Source organism: Melanaphis sacchari, unplaced genomic scaffold (genome assembly GCF_002803265.2).
Source record: "Melanaphis sacchari strain LSU unplaced genomic scaffold, SCAv2.0 Contig20_pilon_pilon, whole genome shotgun sequence".
NCBI lineage: Eukaryota > Metazoa > Arthropoda > Insecta > Hemiptera > Aphididae > Melanaphis > Melanaphis sacchari.
Genome location: NW_020271042.1, coordinates 358,436 through 386,414, shown reverse-complemented (window position 1 = coordinate 386,414; position 27,979 = coordinate 358,436). Strand labels below are relative to the sequence as shown.

The window sequence follows — 27,979 nt, the reverse complement described above, 5'->3', positions numbered from 1 at the left end:
AGGCTGTTGAAGCTTCAACCTACGTCGAAAAATCTAAAAAGCTACAACAAAACAGTATATTTTTTTATGTATTTATTTATTCACGATTTTATATTATTTTATCAATTTTAATTACATTGTATACCTATATCATATATATATATATATATATATGATATGTAACTTTAAAGTAAAAATTATCAATAACTTTATTCAAGGAAACAGATCGGAAGAATTAAACAAAAAACATTATGGCAAGATTTTTATATATTATGAAATTAAATAAATTAACACGATAATTTGTGATTTAAATCATACTCAACGCAACATAATCGAGATTAAAAATTGACTTTGAGCGGAGCCTACATATTTATAACCATACAAATAATAATTATTATTCTGCAATCAATAAATCGCATTTGAAAAATTTATTATTTATTGTATAAAATATGTTTTATTTTTTTCGGTATGACGTTAATACTTAATATTAATCTAGCATCATACATTTATCATACTTTTCATTGGTGTTTGAATTTTGGTCATTTATAAATCAATTAGGAAATAAGTTATATAATTATATTTCAAGTCTAAATAAATTGATATGATACATTTAAGAACATCAAGTGTTTTTATTAGCAATCTCGATATTTAAAATAGAAAACATATATTATTCACAATCATTTTCAAATAGTATTATTACATTTTATGTATAAAAATAATTGAATTTAGGAATATAATTTTCGATTAAAAGTATAATTTTGTAGAAAGAATAAGTGAACAACAAATTGTGAAACATAGAATTAAAATTAGTTGAACAAATTTCAAGTATATGCACAAATAAAATTAATGTTGAATTTATAAAAAAATCCAAACATAAACAATTTTATAATAATGAGTATTGAATTTAAAATTCTATTAGATACAGTTCGCATCAACGAAAAATATTTTTTTTTAATTAATACACAAATGAACCAATAATATTTCAGTTTTTTACACAGTAAGTTTAAAAATATTTCTTAGATTCATGTAAATCTAAAATGGCCGCGTTAATGTCGTTAATTTTGTTTTGTCTTTTTTTTCACGTTTGGATTTGGTGTTCGACTTGGTGTCGGCATTTTTAGACGATTGTTGGGCCTCAGCCGATTCTAACTTTAAACCTGTAGGAGACATTCCGGCGGTATCTGTGCTTGCTGAAAAATCTTTTCCTGTAGAAGTTGTTGTGGACGTCTTACGTACAACCACTGTAGTGTTAACATCTGCATTATCTGCGGCTTTGTCGAATTCACCTAGTCCTTCATTCGATATACGAGACGCATTTTGTTCGTTATCAATGAAGTCTGACACCACACCTGTGTTCGTCTTGATGTCATTTTCATCAAGGATCATAGAAGATTTGGATCGTGACTTTCCAAATATCAATAAGCCAGCACTAGGCCGAGGCGATTTCTTAGTAGTTGTAGATCCCAACTGTGACTCGCTCTCAGCTTCTTGGATATCATCGCCAGACGGTTGAGAAATAGATCTCTTAAATATTTTGGGCATCGATATTAACCTCTTTGATTTTTCTGGAGACTTGGTGTCTCGCTTATCAGGACTATCACCTACGTTCTTCGGCGATTTACTTTTGCTGCGATTCAGCTTCAAATTGGGCACACCGACCTCCAACTTTTTATCGCCGTCACTTATGCTGACTCCGGATTTTCCAATACCCAACTCAAAACCAGACAATTTTCTATTATTTTCTGGTATACCATCAGTGACCACAGTCTCTTCGGTGGTTGTCACTTCCCCGGGCAACGAAGATGATGATATTTTACGAGTTGTTCGGACTGTAACCTTGGTGTGTCCCGAACCAGATTCGTCCAAAAAGTCAGGTTCTTCTTCGATTGTAGTAGTTTCTATTATTTCTTCGATAATCTCTTCATCTTCAGCTCCGTTAGAACCATCAATGTATACAACTTCTTCGATGACTTCAACTAATTCATCCTCTTCATTTTCTCCTTTTTTTTCATTGTTTGTCGTCACTTTTTGTATACTTTTATCTTCTTTTTCGATTCCTAAGAATTTTAATTTAGATTCATTAATTTTAGCCGCAGTCTCTGAGAGAGGAGTAACGATGGTATCTTCGAGTTTTTCAATATTATTTTTCGTAAAAATGGTATTTCCGTTATATTTATTTTTAATTAATTCTTCGGCCGTAACTTCATTTAATGTACTCGCTTTTTTCATGTCGGATGCTTGTTTATTCGTTTCAATTTGTTGAAGATCCGGTACAGACACTTTTGGAATGGTAATTTCACGAATAGGCTTAACATTTTGAGACTTTTGCGATTCGTCAAACGTTATGCTACTGTTATTTTCTTCTACTACGGCATTGTGTATTTCATTTTCGTTCAAAGGTACTTTTTCTGAATTATTTTGTGATTTTACTTCATCGACATTTGTATTGATTTCAATAATATTATTAACATCTTTTTCATTTTTTTGTTCTATGTTCAAAATTTGTTTTTCACCATTATTTAATTGGGAATTTGTATTTTCAGTTTTGATTTCAACATTTACGTCATCAACATTTTTTACTGACTTTTCATTTTTTACTAATTTGGATATTATTGCTGCATCTTTAGATATTGTATCCAAATTCTTCTTAATTTCTTCACTTGATTCAACTGTTTTCCCAAATTTTCCAAAAATTTCTTTAATTGTAGGTTTTAATTTTTCAGTGAATAATGTATTAATTTTTTCACCCATAACTTCTTTTATAGATTTTTTTTGCAAATTATTCTCAACGTTAATAAGTTTTTCTTTGACATTTTCCACTAGTGATTTATCTTCTATAGTAGAATTGCGTTTACGTTTCCAGAATTTTGTTTCAAAAGCCGACGATTTTTTTACATTTTTCATACTCCCATAATCTTTGTTACTATTTTGTTGACTACTATCGTCGTCAGCGCTATCACTTTTTTGCTGTTTTTCGTCGTCACTTCTTTTACTGCGCTTTTTGGATTTTTGAGACGTTTCATCTACCAATAGCGGTGACGATATATTTTTAGGTTGTAAAAGAGGCGATTTTTCACTCGTAGAATTTTGTGCTTCTAAGTCGTCGCCAGAAAAATTACAACAACAACAACAGCAAACCTAAAAAAAATAAAAAATAAAAAATAAAAAATAAAAAAATAAAAATAAAAATATGGTGATACACAGATATTTTTGCATCGTTTAAACTTTTATATCATACTTTAATTTTATTAATAATTGACTGAAACGTTCCTTTAAAGGGTATTTGATCTGTACCAGTTTTTTTATAATAATAACGATTTATGGCTGTTCCAACAACTCCAACACCAGATAACAATACAACTCTGTAACATTACAATATTAGGATATTAAAAATACATATTTATAATTTATTTTATCTTATAATAAGCTTTAATATATAGTTACACTGCTCCAGTTATTTTTGCTGCACTGACATGTATGCCGTCATTGAAGATATTCGAAAAAAAATCGCCAAAACTGAAGTTGTTTTCTGATTGATTTGCACTATTTGTAGTAGCATTTAAATTATCATTATTATTATTATTATCCGATGAATTTTCACTAGATTCCGGTTCCAATTGGTCTGGTTGTATGTTTTTGTTAACGTTGTCTATGTTATTTATACTTGTATCATTTGATTTTGACTTATTGTTCGTTTTAATATTATTTAACGATGTGTCGACCGATGATTCAGTAGACGAACCATTTACTTCACCAGTTTCATTTTTATTTGACGGAATAATTATTGTTGTTATATTATCCGATAATTTTGTACTAGATTTCGGTTCTAATTGATCTGGTTGTGCGTTTTTGTTAACATTGTCTATATTATTTACACTTGTATCGTTTGATGCTGATGTATTGTCCGTTTTAATATTATTTAACGACCTGTCGACCGATGATTCAGTAGACAAACCATTTTCCTCACCAGTTTCATTTTTATTTGACGGAATAATTGTTGTTGTTATATTATTCGATAATTTTGCACTAGATTCCGGTTCCAATTGATCTGGTTGTGTGTTTTTGTTAACGTTATCTATATTATTTATACTTGTATCATTTGATTCTGATTTATTGTTCGTTTTAATATTATTTAACGACGTGTTGACCGATGATGATTCAGTAGACGAACCATTTACTTCACCAGTTTCATTTTTATTTGACGGAATAATTATTGTTGTTATATTATCCGATAATTTTGCACTAGATTTCGGTTCCAATTGATCTGGTTGTGTGTTTTTGTTAACGTTGTCTATATTATTTATACTTGTATCATTTGATTCTGATTTATTATTCATTTTAATATTATTTAACGACGTGTTGACTGATGATGATTCAGTAGACGAACCATTTACTTCACTAGTTTCATTTTTATTTGATGGATTATTTGTTGTCGACTGAATAGTAACCACAAAAGCGTTTTCATCATTACCACTAGTTAAATTATAATTACTTTTAATTTTATTCTTTTCATTTGCGTCGATAATTGTATTATCATCACTTGCATTTTGTTTTGTCACATAAATATGATTAGTATCAACAGTATCTTCACTAACTATTGGCTTATTTTCAGAGTCCTTACGGGGGGTCATGGAATTATTGATGTTGGAGTTATTGTTTTTCATTACAGTTTTTGAATCTACTTTTTGAAATGACTTGGGTTCCAGATTAGTTCTTTGCGAATACGTTTGATTTACATAATTTTTTGTAATTGTATCATCTGGCACCTTATTATCATCATAAATAATCGATGTGTTATCTTTTGATTGGCTTTGATTTGAAGTATCGGCTATTTTTCCTTCGTTGATTATACTATTTAAAACCCCGTTGTATGAGTTCAAAGTGTTATTTTTAGTATCGTTATTTAAATTCGATTTTTTTAAATAGTCTTGATTAAACTTTTTTTCGTTATCTGATGGTATTTTGTTATCTTCAGAATCATTAATTTCTTTATTTGATGTTTGGTTTTCAAATGTGTTTTGTCTTAAAAATTTTTCTATTTCCGAAACATTCTGGTTTAATTTACCGTTTTTATTTTGATCTTTTTTTATTAACTTGGTTATAAGCAAATTTTCATTTTTACTTTCCGAATTTTTATTTTTATTTAAATATTTTTTCAAATTATTATATCTCAAGATATTTTCATTTTTTCCAGGATAACTGTATTCATTATTAAGTGATATAACAGGAACAGTTATTAAGTTGTTAATTTTGGAATTATTAAGTTTATTTTCCAAATCATTACTTGAATAATTATAATTATTCTCATGATCTATCAACATTTTGTCTTCGGGTGTATTTATTTTTAAATTACCTCCTTTAGCTTTCTCCATTTCACTTTTCTCGTAAAGTGACTTTTTATACTCATTTAAATAATTTTCATTGTCGAATTGATTTTTCTGATCTTTTGAAGTAATTTTAATTGAGTTTCTATTTTTAATTTCCTCGTTATTTAAAGGTATATTATGGAAATTGGTTGACTCTCTTACATTGTATTTATCATAATCAGTCTGAAACAATAATAACGAGTGGTTAAATTTGTTTTATAATATTATTAATAAATGTATTATTTTAAAAATATATCAGCACAATATTTATTTTTTTATCTCTGACCCACTCGCAACTAATTATATTTATATTCAGCTGAATTAATATTATGTTGTTTGTTTTCATAAGTTAGATAAAATGTATCTATTTTATTTATGTAACATAAACATTCAACTGTATTAGTAAGTTAGTTTTTACGATAATTTAATTTATAATCGAAGTATGTATAATATTAAATCATATTGTTTTATATACTCATAACTGGAATAAAAATTTAAGTATTATAAAAAAAAAAAAAAATTAAGTAAAAATAAAAACACAGACAATATACTTAAATTTAAATTAAGCAATAAATTTATTAAAAAACTCAATATTGGTCCTGTTGAACGTTGAACGTGAATTTACTTCAATAGATTTATGACTTATAAAATTTAATTTCAGTTAGTAATTTACAATTGTTTGTTATATTACAATTTAAAATTCCGGTTACTATACTAGTTAATTTCATAAATCACGAAGGTGTTGATTTAAATTTTTTTTTTTTGTAATTTTTTAGTAGCAAAATAGAATTTGAAATCTCAGCATGAGTAGTTAAATACAAAATAATAGGTATTTAAATTTTAAAATAATATCACTGCCAGCAATTTCGGTATAAGATGAATATTAGTATTAACTGTAATTTACATTGGTTTAAAAAATACTATTTATTACCCTCCACTCTTCAGATTTGGTTACCAGATTTTCACTAATAGAAAAATCATTTTCCGAAACAGTTAATGGTGTATTTGAATGCCAGTTACATGTTTTAGATGTTTTTACTTCAAACCACACTTGACATATTTCAGAATGTTCGGGATCTTCTTTAATCAATGTTAAAACATCCTAAAACATAATTTCATATTTTATTAAGCATATAAATTTGCATTTTATAAAAACAACATTAAAAATAACAAGGTTTACTACAGTAAAATATTGTATAAACCATAATATAAAAATTTAAATATTAAAATTTCATAACAATGTGTTATTATGGAAGATAGTATTTTGCGTCGATTATATTACTTTTAATTTGCGCCACGAATAGGTGCATTTAATTACGTATGTAATTTGCGCCAAAAAATAAAAATTATAATAGTATTTTGCATTTTTGCGTCACACAAACAAATTAATTTTGATATTTGGCGTCTCGGCAGTAAATGAAATGGAATATGAAATTTTCGCCACACTTTCAACTTTAATTGCAGTTGGAATTTACCAGCAGATAAATTTACTGATATCGCATAGGATATACAATAATACATACCAACGCGTGTCCAATATAATTTTTATATTGATTTTTATACATTTTATTACTAAACAAAAATTTACTTATTTACTATACATGGAGTTTGTTTTACTTACATACATTTATTTATAATTTTAATATTAGTGGCGAAAATTACAAATTTAGTACCTAGGTACATAATGCCTTTTTATTTAGTTTTATTTGGCGCAAATTACCAAAATATATTTTTAGATGTGATGCAAATGACATTTAATTTAATTTTTTTTGGGGGTTGTAGAGGGTGTAGTTAGAGACATAGAATGGCACTTTTAATATTGTGCGTAAAGTTTTTGATTAAAATCTTTCGATGCGATTTAGATTGGAAATTTTAGCAGCGCCCCATACTTGAATCCCATAGGTCCAGATGGGCCTAAGAAGAAGTTTGTAGAACAGGAGTTTATTGGAGAGCTTCGTGTACTTCGATGTTAGAAGTGGTCGAAGGAGTCGTAAGCGGTCATTAAGTGTACGGACTTATTAAGTGAGATTTCCAGGTAAGACGTCGGTCAATAAGTATACCGAGGTAACGTACACACTGAGCAGGAGGAAGCAGTTGATTATTAAGGTAAAGTGGTGGACATATTTCGTGGCAAAGCGCAAAGGTACCGTGAATGAACTTGGTTTCATTTATTTTTACACCCTAAGTTTTGCACCATGATTCAAGGGTGTTGAGATAATCTTGAATGTAAGAAGATGCTAGGACCGAATCTGAGTTTGTTGTTAGTAAGGCTTTGTCATCAGCAAAGTCGCCGACAAGAGTATAAGCCATAAGGTGAGGTAGGCTGGTCTGAGATATAGATATTGAAGAGTAGGAGAGCAACTACTGCGCCTTGTGGTACGCCTGCTTTTTTTCAGCAGAATAAGAAAAGAAGAACCTACTCGTACTGAAAAAACCCGATTTCAAAGTAGAATTTGAAAATCAGATAGTAGTGGTTAAGAAAGAGAAGTTTTAATTTATAGAGAAGACCCAAATGCCAGACTCTACAAAGGCTTGGGAGATGTGAAACGTCGAGGAAAGCACCTTTTATAATATAAGATTATATTCGTTATCACAGCCGTATCGTCAATCGTTCGTACATATTTCATAATATATATGTTGGCACCCTTTACAGTCATTCAATAATAGCCGATAGATCAGTGTCATCACCGGACGACAATGATAATATACGTAATCAACTAATAACTAAGGCAGAGAAATTATAGGATTTGCATTATTTTGAGCTCTATTTTATAGCAAACTGAGATATAAATATAAGTCATAAGCCCCATAGTTGAAACATTAACATTTTTTTTTGCATATAAGTGTTTTGAACATTTTTTTTTTTTTAAACGCATATTTTGTTATTTTGTGAATATTTTATGCAAGTGTTATACATATTCATACATTTTTGAGCCCAATTTTTAATTAATTAAAAACTAAATGATATTATAATATAGTATAGGTAAAAACCAAATTTAACCAAGTTTTGGAAAAAATGAATGGGTTTGCAATAATATTAAACATTTTAAAAATTTTTAATGTAGAAAGTTCATTGATAGATGGTTTACCAAAAAATGTAACGGGAAATGATTTAACATTTTATAAATACTAATAAAATTTTTCTAGATATAAAATATAAATCCATACTGGCTGACATCGATGATTATTCGACATAGAAAATATTTAAAAAACATTAGTTGTGCAATGCAATTATTTATCTTTTATACCAATTTTTTTTATTCCATTAAAATACAATTTTTTTGTTCATATTATTTTGCATGTTTAATGAATTTGAATGTATATTTAAAATTTTTTATATGCATATTTGCATACATATTTTTCCACTTTTACTTCTTATAACTTCTCTGTCCTACTAATAACTATTAAATAATAAAAAGCTATGTAAAAATATGTATTCTAAATTAAAAATCTAACCTAGCATTTTAAACAAAATTTGTTCAACTAACAAAACATAGAAAATCAGACTACCAAACTGTTTAAATTTGATTATTTTATATTATGTCTTACTTATTTTTACTATTGTCATTTTATGCGAAAAAAAATAATAAAAAAAATAAATAAAAATAAATGTGTTTTCTTGTTGAAATGTACAGGAGTTCCATTATAAGAGGAAAAATATAGTCACGTTTTTATACTGCAATAGTAATAAACATTTTTAAATAACATAACATATTTTGTCAAGAAGTATATCTTATATTCTTATACAGTTATAGTATACGTAATTGTGTTGCTTAAATGCTTTATAAAAACTAATAGTTAAGTGGTGCCTATATAAGCTTTAACTACTTTTTACACATATATTATATTTCATGATTACCTATAGTTTATGTACCTACCTAAAACTGTAATCGTTATTTACATTTTTAAATTTCATTAGTAGTTTTGGAAATCTTTAAATATATTCTATATTTTAAAACACAACAATTTTAAGTAACAACTTACTTGGTTTACTGACGGATCACATAAGAACTTCACATGTGTTTTCCATCGAAAACCTTTGCAAGTGTCTTCTGTATATCTGTCTCGATCACCACTAGTGTATGTAAGCATAATACTATTCTCTAGAAACGTAACAAACAAGATAAAGCATATTTACATGATATTTTAAACAGCAAATAAAATCAAACCGTTAACTATGACACTAGATTTGTCGATGTGTCCAAGATCGATCGCTTTGCCATCAGCCGTTAATTTAATAGCACCAGTCATTTTTCTGGGATCAGAAAACATTTCCGGTACATTACAGCAAATTGATACGACATAAATATATTCATTCCACTCAGTTATCAGTCTGTGTAGAAAAATAAAAAAAAAAATTTGAAAAAATATGTTTTATTTACATAAGTACCTATTATTCAATTTTTTATGTTTAGATAAATAACAATTAGACAAAAAAAAAACCGATTACAGTATTATATTTTTTAATATGAGTATTAATATAATAAAATTAAAGTTTATCGTCATAACTAATAATTTATAATTATAATCTATATAAATATCTAGTATCTACCTATTGATTGTAAATACTAGAATTATAGAAGTATTTATGTAAATATAATAAGTGTTTTTAGATGAATATTTGTTATAATTTAATTATATAATAATTCTATGAAAAAATTATTAACATCTTAACACATCTCCACATCAATATCGCAACTTTCGAGTTTCAATTTGGAGTATTTACAGCATTTTTTCATGCCAATATTAAACAATATAATTACTTTTATCAAACTAAAAAAATATAGAATGTGAACATGAATGGATTCATATAATTTATATAGTTATATGATTTATATGTATCAAAGTATGAAATATGTATAATTTATAAAGTAGGTACATATGAAAAGAACTACTTACGAGACGTGTTTAATATACAATATTGGCATGATTACCAAATAATATAAAAAATAAAATAATTTTGTACTAGTCAACGATATTAGTAAAATAATAAATAAAAATAGAAAAGGAAAGTAAATAATCATTGTGCTTTAGAAGTATTGTCTAATCATTGAGTTCATCTCTGTCATGTGTTAAATCTGAATTTAATAATTGTATATAAAAAACAATTCAGAGCAAAAATAGTCTGTCAGCCTATAAGTATATAGACAAATATATTGCTATTAATTTATCATATTAATTTATTTTTATAATAGTAATATGGTTTAGACTCTTAATAGACAATAACATATAATAAATCTTCTAAATGTTTTGAAAATGTTATTTTGCATATAAAATATAATAATACATGCTGAATTTCAAAATATCAAGTAAAATATTTTTGAATCACAATAAATTAACTAGAAACGGAACCCTTCGTTAAAATATTAAATTTTGTCCATTTTGTATAGAAATGTATAAAATATATATTTCAAATTTTTCAGTATAAACTTATTATGAGGAATCTTGCATTAAATTTTCAAGTTTATAAGTCCAATAAAAAAATATAGAAAATTAAAATTGTTAAATGTCTATGTATAACTTAAAAAACACGAAAAAAAAATTGAAAATTGTATTATTTATAGAAAATGCTAATATAAGTATTTGGTGAAAATTTCAATAAGTTACAGTTTTCTTTTTTTTGAGTGACACTTAAAATACTAAGTACCAAAAATTGATTTTAGTGTACATGCACACAAAAAAATCATTGTAAAATACATTCATCACTTCACTTAAAATCTAATACTCAAAGGTTATAAAAAAAATTTTTTTAGCTATCTTTAACATACATCAATTATTCATTGGTAATATTTAATATAAAGATAGTCACATTAGTATAATTAGATGTACAAAGTGAAAAGATTCGATCATGAGTAATTTAGGAATTGTTCTATATATTTCTTCTACATGGAGAAAATGTTATTATTGATTATAAATTCAAGATTCTTATGAGTTTTATAAATTATTATATTTATTCTTATATTTTTGAACAAATTTTTATCTTACTATAATTTATTAATACGGTAAAATTATATTTACATAAAAACTAAAAAATACAATATTTTATGTTATTATTTGCGTAGGCATATAAATCATAATCTTATCAATTATCTACTTTAAGTAATAATTAATATTTTATTTTATAGTTCATTAATGTTATTTGATATTAATACAAAATATAAGTTAAATAGATAACGAATTTAATAACCATACATTTTATCTGTTTAATTTATAATTAAATTGTTGAATATAACAATTAATGTCATAGATATTTTAACTATACAATATAATTTAAATTTTAAGCATGAATTGTTATTTGAAGAAAAGTTTTCTTTGTTAGTCAATTTACGTGTTTATTCGTTTATACTTTTTAATCAGAAAATATTTTGCAACAAATACAACAAAACTTGGACATATGGAATAAATAATTAAGCATGAAAATGTTTATGTTGCCAAGAATACAGTATTCAAGGACATATCGTATTAAACATTTACACTTACATCCCATGATGAATGTTATTTAATATGGAGTATATGTACATTAGCCCCAGGATGAAGAAAACGATTTCGAAATTAAATATTAACTCAATAAATAAAATTATTGAAATGTAATTTTATCATGATGTTGGTACAGATAAACAATCTATAAGAAACTTAATCTTATTAGTGAAATAAAAATGAAATGTAGGTATCGTTCTATTTTCGTACATAATATTCTAACAAAATCAAACATTTGTAGTATAATACCTATACATAATTTTTAATTTACTTCTTTTAATCCGACGAATGACGACCAACCCATACAAATACTCGTATAATATGAATTAAAACAATTTGTATTATTTGTGGATAAAATCGTGATCGTCACATAAATATATTGAGTTGATTCAACGTATTTATTTGAGCACAAATGTCGAATTAAAATATTCATCTTTTATAGTAGTTATGTACGTAATTTTATACACAAGTATAAAAAAATGTATGGATTAGACCTGCAATTCCTAAACTTTTTTGGTTCATGCACCATCAAAAATAAAAAAATTCAATCGCACCACCCTTAAATAAATGAAACAGAAATTTTTATTAGTGTATAGTACTAGATTAGTACTTATAGTGTATATTATGTACAATATCAATATTTTTATCGCTCCTCTCGAGGGAGCCACGTTCCACAGTCTAGAAACCACTAGGCTAGACCAACAACTAACCAAAATGTGAAATAGGTACTAAATAGTAATTACTTGTTAAACCTGTTTGACACATTTTTTTTATCATAATATTATACTATCTAATAAACTTGTATGATGTACCTATATTAGCATAATAATATGCATAGGTCACCAGTTAAAATCTTCGATTCATTTAACAATTTCGATATGATTTCACGTTTCAAGTTAATGTTTTGTTAATGTTAAAACTAACCTAACCAATCAAAAACACGGTTGTTTGGTTTAATATCAAACACTTTATTATTTTAAAATTCTGCCGTCCAACATCTCATAGTAACTTAAAACATGATTATATAAAATATGTGTCGTATAAATAAATACACAAATACGTAGGTATGATAAATCCGTATACTACTCGTTCAACCAGTACAAAACATGGAATATGGAAATGAAAAATATTCCTACGTTGTTTTTTGTCTGCGGGTATGCAGGAGATCGTATTCCAGTATATCCAACTTAATATATGAAACATCGAATGTCACTATCTTTCTATTAAATAAAAATTTGAGTTTTGACCGAATAAATAACGTACGTTAATAAATTATTGTGCTTTAGTGACCGAATACGTTTTTTTCATCGATCATCATTGTGGATAATAACCAAAATAAAAACAAACTGACGACTATATTATTAATTGTATCACTATAGAGCTGGTATTAAAACTACGATGATCGGATAATGCATCGTTTGGTATACCAAATTAATTGTCTACTTTGGAATCAATGTCTAGCTCATTAAAAAAAAAAAAAAAAAAGTTGCATAATCCAATTATTATCAATATTAATGCTTCCGTCGTCAACCATTTATTATATGACTATAATGTAATCTATACTTATTTAAAGTATTAATATTGTGTTTGTTGTTTTTTAATTAATGTCTGTGCAATGATATAATATTTTATAATCGCCAAGTATAATTATTAATAATCGTTGGGAATACAGTTTAGAATATAGATGCATATTTTTTTACAGATATTTATAAGATTATAATACACTATTTCAGTCTATACCATAAACCAATTAATACCTAATTAATATTCAAATGATATTGCATATTCAAAATCGTTTAAAATGCACTACAATTTTGTTCTAAAAATATAATTTGAATTAGAATAAAAAATATATGCACATTAAAATAAAAATGGTATTTAAGTCATTAAGATTACACGATACGAGGAACTAACCATTCAGCAATATCGTATAACAAAAAATAAACAAATATGCAATTTAATTAACGTAAATGGTATAATTGCTGGATTTAATACAAAAATTGTAAGACTTATTTGGATTAAAAATATAAAATGATTTACATGAGAATATAAATAAAGTTATCTAAAACTAGGTCTAATTTTTTTTTTAATATTTAATAATTAATAATAATGATAAATAGAGTTAGATGTTAAAATTTATTAGGTTTAAGTACCTACTATGTACAATGTGTCGATCTATTTACGAATTTCAATAGATATAGAACACATAAAAATATTTTAAAGATAATAATAATTAATAATGATAATAAAATATAGTTATCTACCTATTTTCTATTAGCATAATGTTTCAAAAGAGATATTAATTGACTCCACGTGATTAAATTTTAAATATGTCTAGTATTATTAAACATTTATACATTATCATGACGTATAAATATTATATATTAAAATTATACTTGAATGTAGTCATGAGTGTAAATTATTATATGTCGTTCAGCATTTATTTTCACAAAATCAATTTTCAATTATTTATGCTGCAGTCAACATTTATTATTTTATATTCTAATTACTTAATATACCTGATTGGGCCAACTCGGTAATTGATAATTAGGTAATTAATACATACACTTATATTGAGAAACCATATAATCAGACTCTCTAGTATTTATTGTTATTTCTTTATTATATTATAGTGATACAAAGTAATAATTTACAGAAATATTTTTATGTTCCGCAAAATACTATTGATATAAACAAAAAACATAAACTATTTTATACAACCTTTAAATGATTCTATAAGTATTTATAATTGATTCTAGAATCTTAATGATTCCTAAGATATATCTTATTGTGTAGATAATATTAGTTTGTCAAAATTAATAGAATTAAAACTACAAAGTTGTCAAAATTTATATGACTATGACATATTATGTTTTTGAAATTATTATCACGTTTGTTGATTTTGTCTCGTTTTTACAACATTATATATTATTTTTATGACGGCGGTATAGGTACGCATATAGGTTACAATATTCAAAAAAATATGAGGGATGTAAGTGTAAAAAAATAAAAGCGCGGTTATATACTAGAAGATTTAAATATCATATTGATTAGGATATACTTAGGTACGAAAGATACGCTAAAAGTTTGTAAAATAAAATAAAGAGGACAGATGAGGCCCTACTCCGTTCTCTCATGTCTCTTCCTAAAGCACAATATAAATGTTGATGTGTGTACTCACGTTTCACCGTAGATATTGTGCAGAGGGTTTATATTATGTTCCTCGGCGATTGGGTTTTTTTGGATTATACACATGCGAACGGATTCGGCGTTAGCGGAGTACGCTACGGTGGCTATCGAAAAAATAAATGCGACGGCGAGAATCATGGTTTTCCGTGCGAAAACGGATTGAGTAAACATTTTTCCACGTTCAAATAAAACGGCCAACAAGTGAAGTTTAATTTATATTTTTTAGTTAAATATTTTTCGGTTCCAGGCCAAGGAGACGACCGCCAGTGTATACGTATTTACAGCGCGGCACCGTAGTGGGCACTAACCGTTGTTTAACCTACGAGGTCGTGAAGAAGCAAAGTCGTATTTCTAGCGCCACTACCGTCGCAGATCACTACTGTAGTGAAATGAAAACGTGAGACTGGTTTGATCTAAAAACTCGATGTCAATATAAACTATTTTGATTATATACATGTAATTTCATGAAACCATTGGATAGATCTAATAGACACTGCTAATTAATTTTTTCAGCTTTAGGATAAAAATGAAAGACTACAGAAATATAGCAACACGCGCTGAGAACTGGCTGTAGATGATAGAGACAGAGACAATATCGATTCGATTTAAATTATGATAGATCTCATAAGCCATACAGTCAACCGCCATGGCCTTATCGCGTACCGAAGAATACCGAATTTGTATAATAATCCTATAAATATGATATCATAACATTGGTTCTTATTTAATGGACAATTATTATTATGAATATTTTAAAAATATTGTTCATTATCACAAAACCATAATGTATACTATAGGTACATGTACACACTTTATCCTGGTATATACCATATACGATATATTTTATAGCGTATAATTAATAATTTAAATCAGACATACTAACGATAATCAATAAGCTATATGTTCGTTCAAAATATTAATTATCAAAATAATATGGCCTTATAATAATTTTTATACATCATAATAACATGATCAATTTTATAGGTTCATTTTATACTAGACATCGTTCTATATTTAATCGCTAGTAAACCCATTAATATTTGGGTACCCGTGACCCATCAGTGAATTTTTATCTTCATCACTTGGACATTATAATAGTATTAATAACATTTTAATATACCTACTGGTGGAAAGTTCACGATTATTGTTGTTTTTATTGCGATAGGAAATAACAATGCTGCATAAAAGGTAGTGGATCAATAGCTTGAATAATTTTACATTTTATAACGGAAAAAGTGTGATCGAAAACCGACTTTTGCAGCCGTATGAAGACAATTATAATAAAACCATTTATAATTATTTATTATTAGTTAATTTTTGAATACTTTTATACGTATTTTTTTTTTTTTTTTTATACGTCTTTATAACAACATTTACATAATATGGGTAATGGGTATACATTTATTTATTTAATATCGATTACAGCAGTTATTTTATAACTAGACAATTAATTAAATAAATTGTTTAAAATGTTCTCCGTTATTTTCGACACATATAATTGATAACGTTGTAGACATCCTCTATTGGTTTCTTACATTTTTTATTGTCAATAAGGTTGTTACACGCAATCAAAATTTTATTTTTTAAATCTGGTAAATCTTTGTAGACTATTGTTTTCAAATGTCTCCATAAAAAAAAAATATTTAAAATTATTCAAAAATAACCAATACTTAATAATTATAAATTGTTTTATGCACTTTAATAAAAGGTAAAAATGTATTATTTATTAAAATTGAAATGTCTTTTATACAGTCAATTTTTAATTTAAAAACCATAGTTTACTATAAGATATTAATCCATAAATAATCTTAAAAAGATCTGTTTAACTGTAGGTATTATTATGTGTAAAAACTTCAATATATTAAGTATCTTAATTTGTTTATAATTAATAAAATATTTTAAAAATTCTTAAAGTACCTGCTTAGTCAAGTGTTGTTTATTTATTTTTTTTAAATATTAGCTAATATATATGAACTCATTTACATTTTTCTTTAAGTACATTTTGTATATTTAGTTCATTTTAAATTAATTTCAATTTCTATGGATAATTTTAATTATTGAATATTTTTTTCGCATTATTTGAAGTCCTTACAAAACTACATTTCAGAAAACAAACTTTACTTTATTACCTATATAATATAGTATAATCATTATTTTTTAAACTTTAACTGTATTGAATATTTAATGTTCCGAAACAAAATATTTTTCTGAATATTATGAACTTATAAATAATATAAACTGCTAAATTATAAATTAAAAGTATCTTGTTCAATGTACGATATGTTTATACCGTGCATGAAGTTAGCTCAGCATATTCTTGTATGAATTATGATTTATAACGAACAACTGTATGCTGGCTAGAAATTGATAAATTTTACTTATCTGCAAAACAATTATTTTAACGTAAAATCGCAAAATAAATTAAATTAAAATAAAATAAATGCAATAAATTTATATATTTTTCCTGTGATGTTTTCTCTACAACCTTTTACATCACAACATTATTTCGACGTATAAAAGTTTATTCTAACTTAAAAATTTAAGTTAATACATTTTTGATTTTTCAATTTAAAATTATATTATGGTATAATATACTTAATACCATTATATAACTTATATGACATAATTTTGTATCATTAAGGCTATACAATGTATTTCGTGATGGGAGGAATTGCCGGCCATTGTCATATCTGAAATTATGAAAAAAAGTCTATTTAAATGAAGATCTAACGCTTTTATTATTTTAGTTGTGATAAAATTAATTTCTTTTTTTATAATTAAGACCAAACTTACTGTACATTTGCTAACTAAATACGAACAATTAAGCTTTAACGAACACACAACACACAATTATGTTCTATACATGTGTATATATATATGATTTTTCTTAGAAGAGGGATATGAAATAAATTTTTAGTGCTTATATAAATGAAATAACTAATAAAGTCCCTCAAAAATTGTGTATGATATGTTTAATGCTAGTGTTTGGTATCCCAGCCCAAAATAGTCTTTCATCATTAAATAAAATTGGGTATAGGTGTTGCAACTTTTTAACTTCAGTTACTCTGTATAAGGAATTTTATAATAATGATAAATTAATATAATACATTTCACTCTTACTACACGTTTTATTAATTTATAAAATAAAGTCTAATTTTATATATTTATATATTGTTTTCGTTATTATGTAATTTTATTGATTATACATGTATATTTAATCAATGATAATCTCACTCAAAGGTCACAGGATAACAAAGTTATAAGTTACAAATATACTATTATACCTATAAGGGTCTTAAAAAAATGCAAGGGGAGGGAGTTATCCCCTCCATAAATACGCTACTGGTCTATTATATATTACATAATAAACCACAGTATGAACAATTTTTGCTTTGTCTAACCTTATATGTAAACCAATAATTAATTCTAATAATCACGTCGCAGCATATTAATTAAAAATTATGAAATATACGAAAACAAAACTTAAGACATTTTAGGGATTATTTATTAAAATAATTTAAAAAAAATAAAAATTAGTAAATACGTCTTTATTTGGAGTTGAGTATATGTATTTTAATTTTCAAAATTCTAATCTTTTACAATTTTTTTTTTTTTAATTTAATCTGTTTGTGGTTTAATTATATATGTTAGTTGTTAACACAATAAAATAACTTCAAAATTTAAAAAAAATTACGATAAAAAGTTGAAAAGTTCTGAAGAAATATCAACAATCAGGCTAGGGTTTAGCTAAGTTTGAAATAAAGTGTAACTACCAATAACTAAAAAAAATAAAAAAAGTTACACCCTTCCTTTAAAAAGTTTTTTTCTATAATTTAAGGTATATTATCATATTACGACACAAGCCGATCACTTTCAACCGGAACACGTTGAATATTTTTATCACAACATTGTTTTAATTTAAAGTGTACATAAATTAATATATTTACATGACGACAAAATAATAGAATACTAGATGAGAAAATTTGGAAAACCACATTTATAGCCAATAGGACATATTATTATTATTATTATTATTATAAAATATGAAAATAAATTCTAAATATTATTATGTTGTATAAGCATAACTTTATATCTTTGAATAATTTGATTGTTAACATAATTACTTATAAGGGGTTCTATATAGGCAACTAAAAATAATTTATAAAAAAAATAAAAATATAACAATGTATTGATATTATATATATATTTGTTTATTCTTTTTATAAAGATGAAAAACGTATTTTTCAAAGGTTTTCAACTTTATATGTATAAAATGTATTTTTGAAAAAACTAGTTACAGCATTTTCATTGTAAAAATAAAAAAAAATACCTACATCACATTTACAAGCATTATCACACTAGATATAATTCTATTTAAAAAAAAAAATAACATCGGTAAGTTTTATTTGTTTTTATAATGCAAATAAATTATTTATGAATCATATACTTTTTTAAACAAAACAAGAATCTTTATTATAAAATATATTTACAAAAATGTTTACAAGTATGAAGTGATTTCTATACGTTATGGCACTACTTCTACTAACTTGTTTTGTACTAAAAAAACAATTAATAAAAATAGTCCTGCGCAATCCAATATTATTCAGCAAAAAATAATCATAACGGTATTATTGAACCTTGGTCTTTCAATATAAACATGGGAGAATGTTGTCAATTATGTTTAGTTTTTCAATGTCTTAACCGCAAAGTTTTCATAGTTTTATGTAAATGAACAAAATACTAAAAAAAAGTGACTAATTTTGATTACTTAAATTATATTTATCTACTTATTAAAAATTATAAAAAAAAATTACACTATGGATTTAATACATTTTTTCTATTCATGACCAAGAATTTATCATGTTATTCCAAATATTCGAATATTTACTATGAGTAGTATAATATATATATATATAAATAAGTAGGATTTATTTTTAAAAAAAAAATTATTTTTTAAAAATTATTAAAATTTAATAAATTTATTTATTTTTATTGGATTTTAAGATTAAAATTGCATGTATATGACGACAAACTCTTGAGCATAATTTATTATATTATAACACCAATTTATATTAATAATTATTTCTTTTCATAAAAATGTTTCACAAAAACAAGACCATCAAATTTAATCTGAAATTAAAACTAATAACAATAAAAACACTCTAAACATTATCTGATAACATTCACCAATCATTTATTTTTCAAGACAAAATATATGTAAGTTCATACTCCACTGTTTATCTCGCTTTTAATTATTAATTTAATAATATTATCTACTGAATCAAATTATCATCAATATTTTTTCAATAGTATAAAAAGTACAAATTTTAAAATTTTAGTAAAATATAAAAAGGTTTATTTTAATATAAAATTTAACTATCAAAAATGTTAATGATATCCATTGAATTTTGTATAATTATAGAAAGATAAATAATAATTACTCTTTTTAATTAATTAATTATGATTTATGACTTTTTTGGTCTATATGCATATGAATAGTTTAGAAAATGTTGTATAAAATGTATTTTATTTTAAGTTGAATAGGTATAAAATTAAAAAAACATTTTTATGTTTTTTAAGTATTTGGTTTTCTCGGTAATTTAAAAATTTACATTCTTAAAATGGAGGACTATATGGCATAATATAGATTGACTTGATCAATATAAATTTAGAATTTACAGCAGTGCAGCAACTTTCAAAGCAAAATGAAATTTGTCTAATTTGCTTAATTAATTTAAATTCATGGTATACACAAAAGCATATGGTATCACACAAAATATAATTTTTTTTTAAAACAAGAAAATATGAACTTCAACATCATTGTTGGTGGTAAAATAATTCTTTACACTTAATTTACAATAAAAGTCACAAATTACTTTATTTGTTATAACTTATAATTATTATAGTTATATTATAATATATATCAGAAAAAAAAAAATTGAAAACATAATTATAATGATTGGAAATTAATGTACAATAAAAAGATAAATGTTCTCGAAGACTCGGGCAGCAAATAATAATCACTGTACCATGTAACATAACATTGTGATATGAAGAAAAAAATGTTAACATATTACATACATTATAATGTATTTATTATAAAGATATATAAATTAAGCACCAATTACGATACTATTGCAACAAAGACAATATCAAAACTGCAATATTATGTTTGTAATATCGTTACGAATAAACATATAATATAAATGTATATAAACAATTATGATTATTAATATTAACACAAAAAAAAAAAAATAAATAAAAATACAGTCTTTTAGTAACAATATTATTTGTAGAAAGAAAAATTAATAAACACAAAACACAGGAGTAAAGGAAGATGCTGTATGATGTGTTTGTCTCCTTTGGACGCCTGTGGCCATATGAACAAAAAAAAATTAACAATCAGGATGAGGTCATACTATGCACTTTTTCCATAGTATTTTAATTAGCCAGTCGACAACAGCAGGCATTATTGTTACTAATTATTTACTGCCAATAAAATTTGTCACCAAAAATGAAAATCTTAAATACTACATGGAAATTTATAATCCATAGACATATAATAATTAAGTAAATAGAGTAAAAAAAGTCTATGGTATTATCAATATTATCATATTAACTATCAATTGTCATAATTCCGTAGCAATGTTGACATTTATTAGTAAAAAAATTAGGCTATACTTCATTTTGGCGACAAACCCATTGACATGACAGGGCAATGAGTTTATGTTTAATCGGGACGGCTGAAACGCACACAATAATGTTGTGGTTATGCGATTTGAATGCAGTCTGCTTGAGTCAGTTGCAGTTAACGTCGGTTGTCATAACGCACATAGCACGACCCCGGCGTCCTTGACCAATCCAGGATACTCTGCAATACGGCTTAATTTTCCCTACGTTCACTACAGCGGTATTAATATATTATAATATTACACTATAAACCGAATAAAAAAAACGATATCTAACAAATATATCACACAATTCGGTTGTACAGAAAAAAAAAATAATAATAATAATAATAATATGAGTAGATATAATACATGACAAGACATTGTATTACAATAGACGGCAACGACTAACGACGACGATGCGCACTGCGTTGGGCCGCATGCCAAACGCGACAAAAATCGAAAAGCCAATTTTGAAAAACGAACAGTTGATTGGACGACAGCACCGGTCGTTACGAGACGACGGTGGTGAGTTGCGTCTTCTCGGACCTCGGTGGTGGCGGCGGAGGCGGTCGCTTGTTGATCTTGTTGGTTCCGCGGAGATGCTGGGCCGTCGGCTGCTGCAGCGGCGGCGGCGGTGGCGGCGGCGACGAACAAGCGGCCGGGCCCGGACCTGCGGATTGCTGCTTGGGGTACACGTTCTCGTACAGGTTGTTGGGCCCGTAGTGTTCGGCCACCCAATTGCTGACGTTGGCCTCGCGGCTGTACGCGTTGTTGTTGTCCGTGCCGGCGGCGCCGCCGTCGGCGTACTGCACTTGGAGCCCGTTCGCCGGGTCCCGGAATCCGAGCACTTCGTGGGGGGTTGCCATCGTGTCGAGCTTGCACTTTTGCGCCACCTGCCACTTCTTGCACACCACCCGGTGTAGGTCGGCCAGGAATGCCGTACTGGGAGGCGACAGCAGCTTGGGCGGCGGGGGAGGCACCGCGTTCATCAGCTCGTCGTCGTCGTCGGCGCCGCCATCGTGGTCGACCAACAGTTCGGGGGGAGGAGGTGGCAACGATTCCAGACTAGGCGTCCGGCGGTGCTGCATTTGATGGTGAAGGTACTGTTGTTGTTGTTGTTGTTGTTGTTGTTGTTGTTGCTGTAGTTGTTGTTGGTGGTGGTGATGGTACTGTTGGTACTGCTGCAGTTGCTGCTGGTGATGGTGCTGCTGGTATGACGGTTGCTGGTGGAGGTGGTGGTCGGCGAACTTGACCGACTTGACGGGTTTTTGTTGGCCCACAGCCACCGTGGCCGCGGCGAACGCCGTCGCTGCTGCCGCCGACGTCTCCGTTGCGGAACAGGTGAGTTGGCGCGTGGTGGCCGTCAGCGGAAGTTTGGGCGGTTTCCTCTTGATAGTGCCGCACGGCGGATAGTCCGACTCGAACGCCACGTCGCAACCGGATGACGAACCTCCGGAGTCAGACGACAGTCCGCTCTCGCCGTCGTCCAGCATCATGGTGGCCGCGTCGTCGTCGTCGAGTCCCACCGATCCTCGTCCTACCGACCCATCGCCCCGATGCAGCAACGTGCCAGACGACGACGACGGAGTCGCCGGCGACATGGACGACGACGTCTGCGCCGAGTCACCGTCTCCGCCGGCCAGCGCCGACTCGTAGTTGTCGAGCAGCTGCTGTCCGTACTTGACGATCCTTATGGCCGACATCCACTTGTGCAACGTCCGCTCGTCCTCGGCACACACGTACTTTATGTACTTGGTCGACTTGGGCTGCTGCAGGCACGGGTGCTTGATCGCGAAACAGTGTTCGGTGGGCGCCTTGTACTTCTTCCGCCAGCCAACGCCGTAGTACACCTGGTTCACGTCGAACGTGGCCAGGCAGACGAGATCCTTCGGCGACCGCGACGCCTTGTCCTTATAATAGTACAGGCCCGAAGCCCTGAGCACGCTATGGTACTTCTTCCAGCCCTTCCTCGAGTCGGTCTTGATGTATAGCGGGCCTTCTACGCTCGGGAGGCCGCCGTTGCAAAAGTATTCCTGCGGAGCAAAAAAAAAAAACGCGGATTAGCAAATATTGACGGTATTGCGACAGTTGATTAATATAGGTCCGGTGTTATTGATATTATAATATATAATAATTATTCGTACGGTAAATACAAGTCGCTAAAGCGGATTGCGATCCGATGCATGACATATTACTGACGAAAATACGTTTAAAAATAATCGAAAACTTGATAACGACGTTTTTTAAAACGAGTTAGGGCGCATATCAGACCACAACCTAAGTCAATATTATAGGTTAATATGTAGCTTATTAAATACAAATCGCTTAACATAACGATATTTTTGAATTTATACCACACGTGGTAATTATAGTATCATTTAAACAATTCTTTGTTATTTCATTAACGAATGAAAGAAAACTACGAGTATAATCGAACAAAAAATTGTTTCTAAAACATCATGGTTAGGTTTTAAATATGTGATTTGTGTACTTACTTGGGCAAAGTTACTAGTCGCGTGGCTGAGCGACTGAGTGCTGGTATTAAACAACGACGGATTTTCGAATATTAACGTCCTCTCGGGCCGCTCGACAAACAATAAACGATTCTTGGAATCTCTGGTCCATAACATTAAATTGTCTACTAGCAACTCGTGTTCTTCGTAAACGCGTTCTAAATAAAAAAAAATAAATAAATAACAGAAATTTAACACGTGTTGCAAAAGTATGGTTTTTTTTTTTTAGTTGACATACCCATATGAAGGTCCGGCAGATGTTCGACAAGCCCCCAGCGCGGTCCGAGATTAATGTGATGTTTGTCGGCTAACAATCGCATCACGTAACTACAGCGCATACCCTCGTCGACCAGTAACGATTTTGCTCCCCCGTCGTCGTTGAACACTTTGATGAATAGTTTCTTTACACTAGCCTCCTTCATTTTTTGTAAGGCCAGACGAATTTTATCCGCTTTAGACGATTCCTGCACACAAACACGAATTACAATCGTTAGAACAATTCTGTCGACGCGGCACAACGCGTAATATAATATTGTAATAATCGATAATATACATTATAGCCGGATGATAATTTACAATAGTATGTGATATGCTTAGCATGCATAATAATGACAATAAAATTAATAATATAAAAACGATTAACTGCATAATAATATTACATACTTTATTTCTAGAATGATTGGTAGTGCCGCTCGAAGCTGAACTCTCGCTGCTCGACAACAACGATACGCAATCAGAGAACGCGGAATCATTATCCGGGCTATCAGTCCTCACTAGAAAATATAAAAATTTATAAAACTTTGATTCAAATAGTATATATTTATATAGTGTAAATCTATACATAGAGTCATGGTGAAAAATGCGTTGGGAGAAAAATATAACGATAAAAAGGGGGTAAGTGAAATTGAACTGACGCGATTAATCTACTAGGGTATTCCCCCGAGTTACTATAACATTATCAGATTTGGGTAAAGTCCAAAGAATTGAGCTTACTACTCAGTTTTAAACGTATACAGGCCGAATGTCACGAAACGTTTCTTTAATTCATTACCATTTGAACCATGGCCAAAAATGAAACCGCGATTGTTGGACCAGAGTAGAATGGTGGCGTAACTACGTCATGTTGGCCAGGTGCCTCTATTCTGATATTGACCCTTCCCAGACGACGTATTATTATTGGAACGATAACATTATTGTGAGTTATAATAATATAATGGGCATTACTTATATATATATCAAATATGTATAAAAAAAAATAATTGTAAAGAAAAGATTTTTGTGATTTGCCGCACAATCGGAAAACCCGAAATGCCTGCCGGCGTATTATAATAAAAATAAGGGGTTATGGTTGTTGTTGTCTGCGTGAATAAATCGCGGTGCAACACAATAACAGCTGATATTCAAAAAATAAATGACGGGTTTTACCTGTTCCCGGCTGATTTGAATTTGACAGCATCCTGTTTATTGTATTGTAATCTGTAATAAACAAAAAAATAGTCATTATTGTAATACATATATATGTTCATATTCTATAAACGCGAAACGGACGACAATAACGATTTGCATACCGATTTTTTCCGAATCTAATAGACTATTCGTGCTCTGGTATTGGGATTCTAATGCGCATAGCTCACCCAACACGGCGTCTAAGTCTACGTCTTGAGTATCTGAAACGCGAAAAAAACGAATAGAACATTATCAAACATCGTTGCATAGTGACGAGACGCCGGCGACTATATGCGCAGCTATAACTCGGCATCGCGTTTATAATTTCGTAAACGACGTTCTTACCTTCTAAATTTGCCATCGAGAATCTATAAGAATCCATCCGCTGACCAGCTATATCTGTGGCATTAGGTGCTTTTAATATTACATTGTCGACTGGCTTGGACGGGCTTTTATCCAAACTCTACAAAACAAAAATAGACAAAAATGTTGATACGTTAATAATAATAATAATAATAATAACGACAAAACCATCAGTCGAACGTAATCGAACAACATATATTCGTTGATATACAGTTATACGCGTGTGCAGTAAGTCTTCGATTTGTGCGCACACAACTATACACGAACCACCTGCATGTAAGTGGCGAGGGGAACAACCCTCAGACGTTTTGGGTTTTCATATTATATACATATTATTATTATACTCTAGTAGGTATGTGTTCGTGCGACGTCAAAACTTCTTCACAAACGCGACTGCTCCCCCCTCGACCATTGCATACAACGAATCCGCCCCGGTTCGTATTTTATTTTATTAAAATCCCAACTATGAACACGGGATTGAAATACACGGAGTTTTTCAATTTTTTCCCCCGACAATGGTTATTATATAATCTTTCAACTGCTTATTACATATAGTACCACTGTTTCTGGAGCACGCACGCAAGATTCTGACATTGCTTTTAAATTATAATCTGATGTTAACACTATATATACACAGATAATGTATTATATTGTAACTAAAGAGCGGAATTAAAATATATTCTTTCAATATTATTTTAATTAAATTTTAAACTAAAAAAATATGTTGAAAATATAGAAAATATATTTATTTTTTTAAACTTTAAATAGTTAAAAACTTAACAAATTTATACTATTTAAATTCATCTCCGTTTATAGAACATCATATTATAATAAATGGTATGCTTAAATGCTTAAGCTTGCAAATAATTGTTGAACCAGCCTTTTTTTTTAGAAAATTATTGAAATTTAGTTACATTTGAAAAATTAAACAATTATTCAGTTTTCGATATGTGTAATTACAAATCAATAATTTTATCATACCATCATTTTTAATTTCTAAATTAAAACACGTTTTTCCTGCGTCAAATGAATAATATAATAATATGCAAAATACATTTTTTCTATAACTTTTATTACGAATAAGTCGTCCACATTTCCACCCCCATTGAACTGCATAAAGTCAATAAATATATATAAAAACTTGAAAATACGTTCTTTAAATTTATACACGTTCCAATATTATTATTTAAAATTATTATCTATTCACAAATTTTATATTTTTAACGACGACGACGATCCAGGCAGTGGCGTTTATGCATTTATTGTGAACGGTGCTATAGTTTAAAAATTATAGTTCTTCTTAAACAAAACACATTTATTATAATATATTACAACAAGCTATGTTAAACTACATCGTACACATAACATTATATCGCTCGTGCGGTTTTCGATTAATTTATCGTCATTGTGCGATGTCAATCCAATGATAGTAATAACAAACAAGCCTTTAAATGGATGAACGTTGTAAGTATCGGTTCCTAGACAACGCGATAGTTATAAAAAAAAAACATTCACGCGTTAATATAGAGTATTACTCAACCCCGCATAATGTAATATGCATACAGTACACAGCGTAGACGGCGCACGATCGTTTTAATACAAAAATAAAAAATAAAACATTATGTTTTCAATTAAAAAGGAAACAATGATCCCTGTATACGCATTGTGTTAGGTCAACTGACTCGATTAAAATTATGCATTTTTTTTTTAAGACTCCAAAGCCCATAATAAATTATAATGTTTTTAATGCGCCATTGTTCTTCGCGTTCGTCTATATAACAATATATACTCCGTAACGATGATTACCATTACTATGCGTACGCGATGCATAATAATAAGCAAAAATTTAATATCTCTTCCATTAAACCACTAAATATTCGTCTGATAATTAGTTAGAGCGTAGGACCTATATTATAATATGATTAATGTATTATTGTTATCGAAAGACCTATTACACGATGTTAAGTTCGGTGAT

At 28.6% G+C, this 27,979-nt stretch overlaps 2 protein-coding genes across 5 annotated transcripts in view; both read right to left on the bottom strand.

Annotated features, from left to right (window-relative positions):
• Window positions 1–923: 923 nt before the first annotated feature.
• On the bottom strand, window positions 924–15,327 carry LOC112593538 (putative uncharacterized protein DDB_G0282133). The gene is made up of 7 exons (XM_025337972.1): window positions 15,004–15,327; window positions 9,515–9,678; window positions 9,330–9,448; window positions 6,277–6,447; window positions 3,424–5,528; window positions 3,218–3,341; window positions 924–3,117 (listed from the first exon to the last, which is right to left on the bottom strand). The coding sequence occupies exons 1-7, from the start codon at window positions 15,180–15,182 to the stop codon at window positions 1,012–1,014; spliced, it is 4,968 nt and encodes a 1,655-aa protein (XP_025193757.1). The 5' UTR covers window positions 15,183–15,327; the 3' UTR covers window positions 924–1,011.
• A 5,928-nt stretch (window positions 15,328–21,255) lies between these two features.
• The window catches only part of LOC112593543 (amyloid beta A4 precursor protein-binding family B member 1-interacting protein-like), a 41,321-nt gene continuing 34,597 nt past the window's right edge, over window positions 21,256–27,979 (bottom strand). For all 4 annotated transcript variants that reach the window (XM_025337981.1, XM_025337980.1, XM_025337982.1 and 1 more), the window contains 7 exons: window positions 25,987–26,104; window positions 25,764–25,862; window positions 25,621–25,671; window positions 24,859–24,968; window positions 24,434–24,659; window positions 24,178–24,353; window positions 21,256–23,715 (listed from right to left, as the gene is read on the bottom strand). In XM_025337981.1, coding sequence (XP_025193766.1) covers window positions 22,192–23,715; window positions 24,178–24,353; window positions 24,434–24,659; window positions 24,859–24,968; window positions 25,621–25,671; window positions 25,764–25,862; window positions 25,987–26,104 — 2,304 coding nt within the window. In that variant the 3' untranslated portion in view covers window positions 21,256–22,191. The remainder of the gene's footprint in view (window positions 23,716–24,177; window positions 24,354–24,433; window positions 24,660–24,858; window positions 24,969–25,620; window positions 25,672–25,763; window positions 25,863–25,986; window positions 26,105–27,979) is intronic.

Bases quoted from the DNA above. Each gene is read 5' to 3' on its own strand.
- LOC112593538 (XM_025337972.1), bottom strand. From the start codon at position 15,182: ATGTTTACTCAATCCGTTTTCGCACGGAAAACCATGATTCTCGCCGTC. The intron at 9,679-15,003 runs GTGAGTACACAC...TTTTCTACACAG, and splicing joins CACAATATCTACGGTGAAAC to ACTGATAACTGAGTGGAATG. The intron at 6,448-9,329 runs GTAAGTTGTTAC...ATTATGTTTTAG, and splicing joins GTGATCCGTCAGTAAACCAA to GATGTTTTAACATTGATTAA.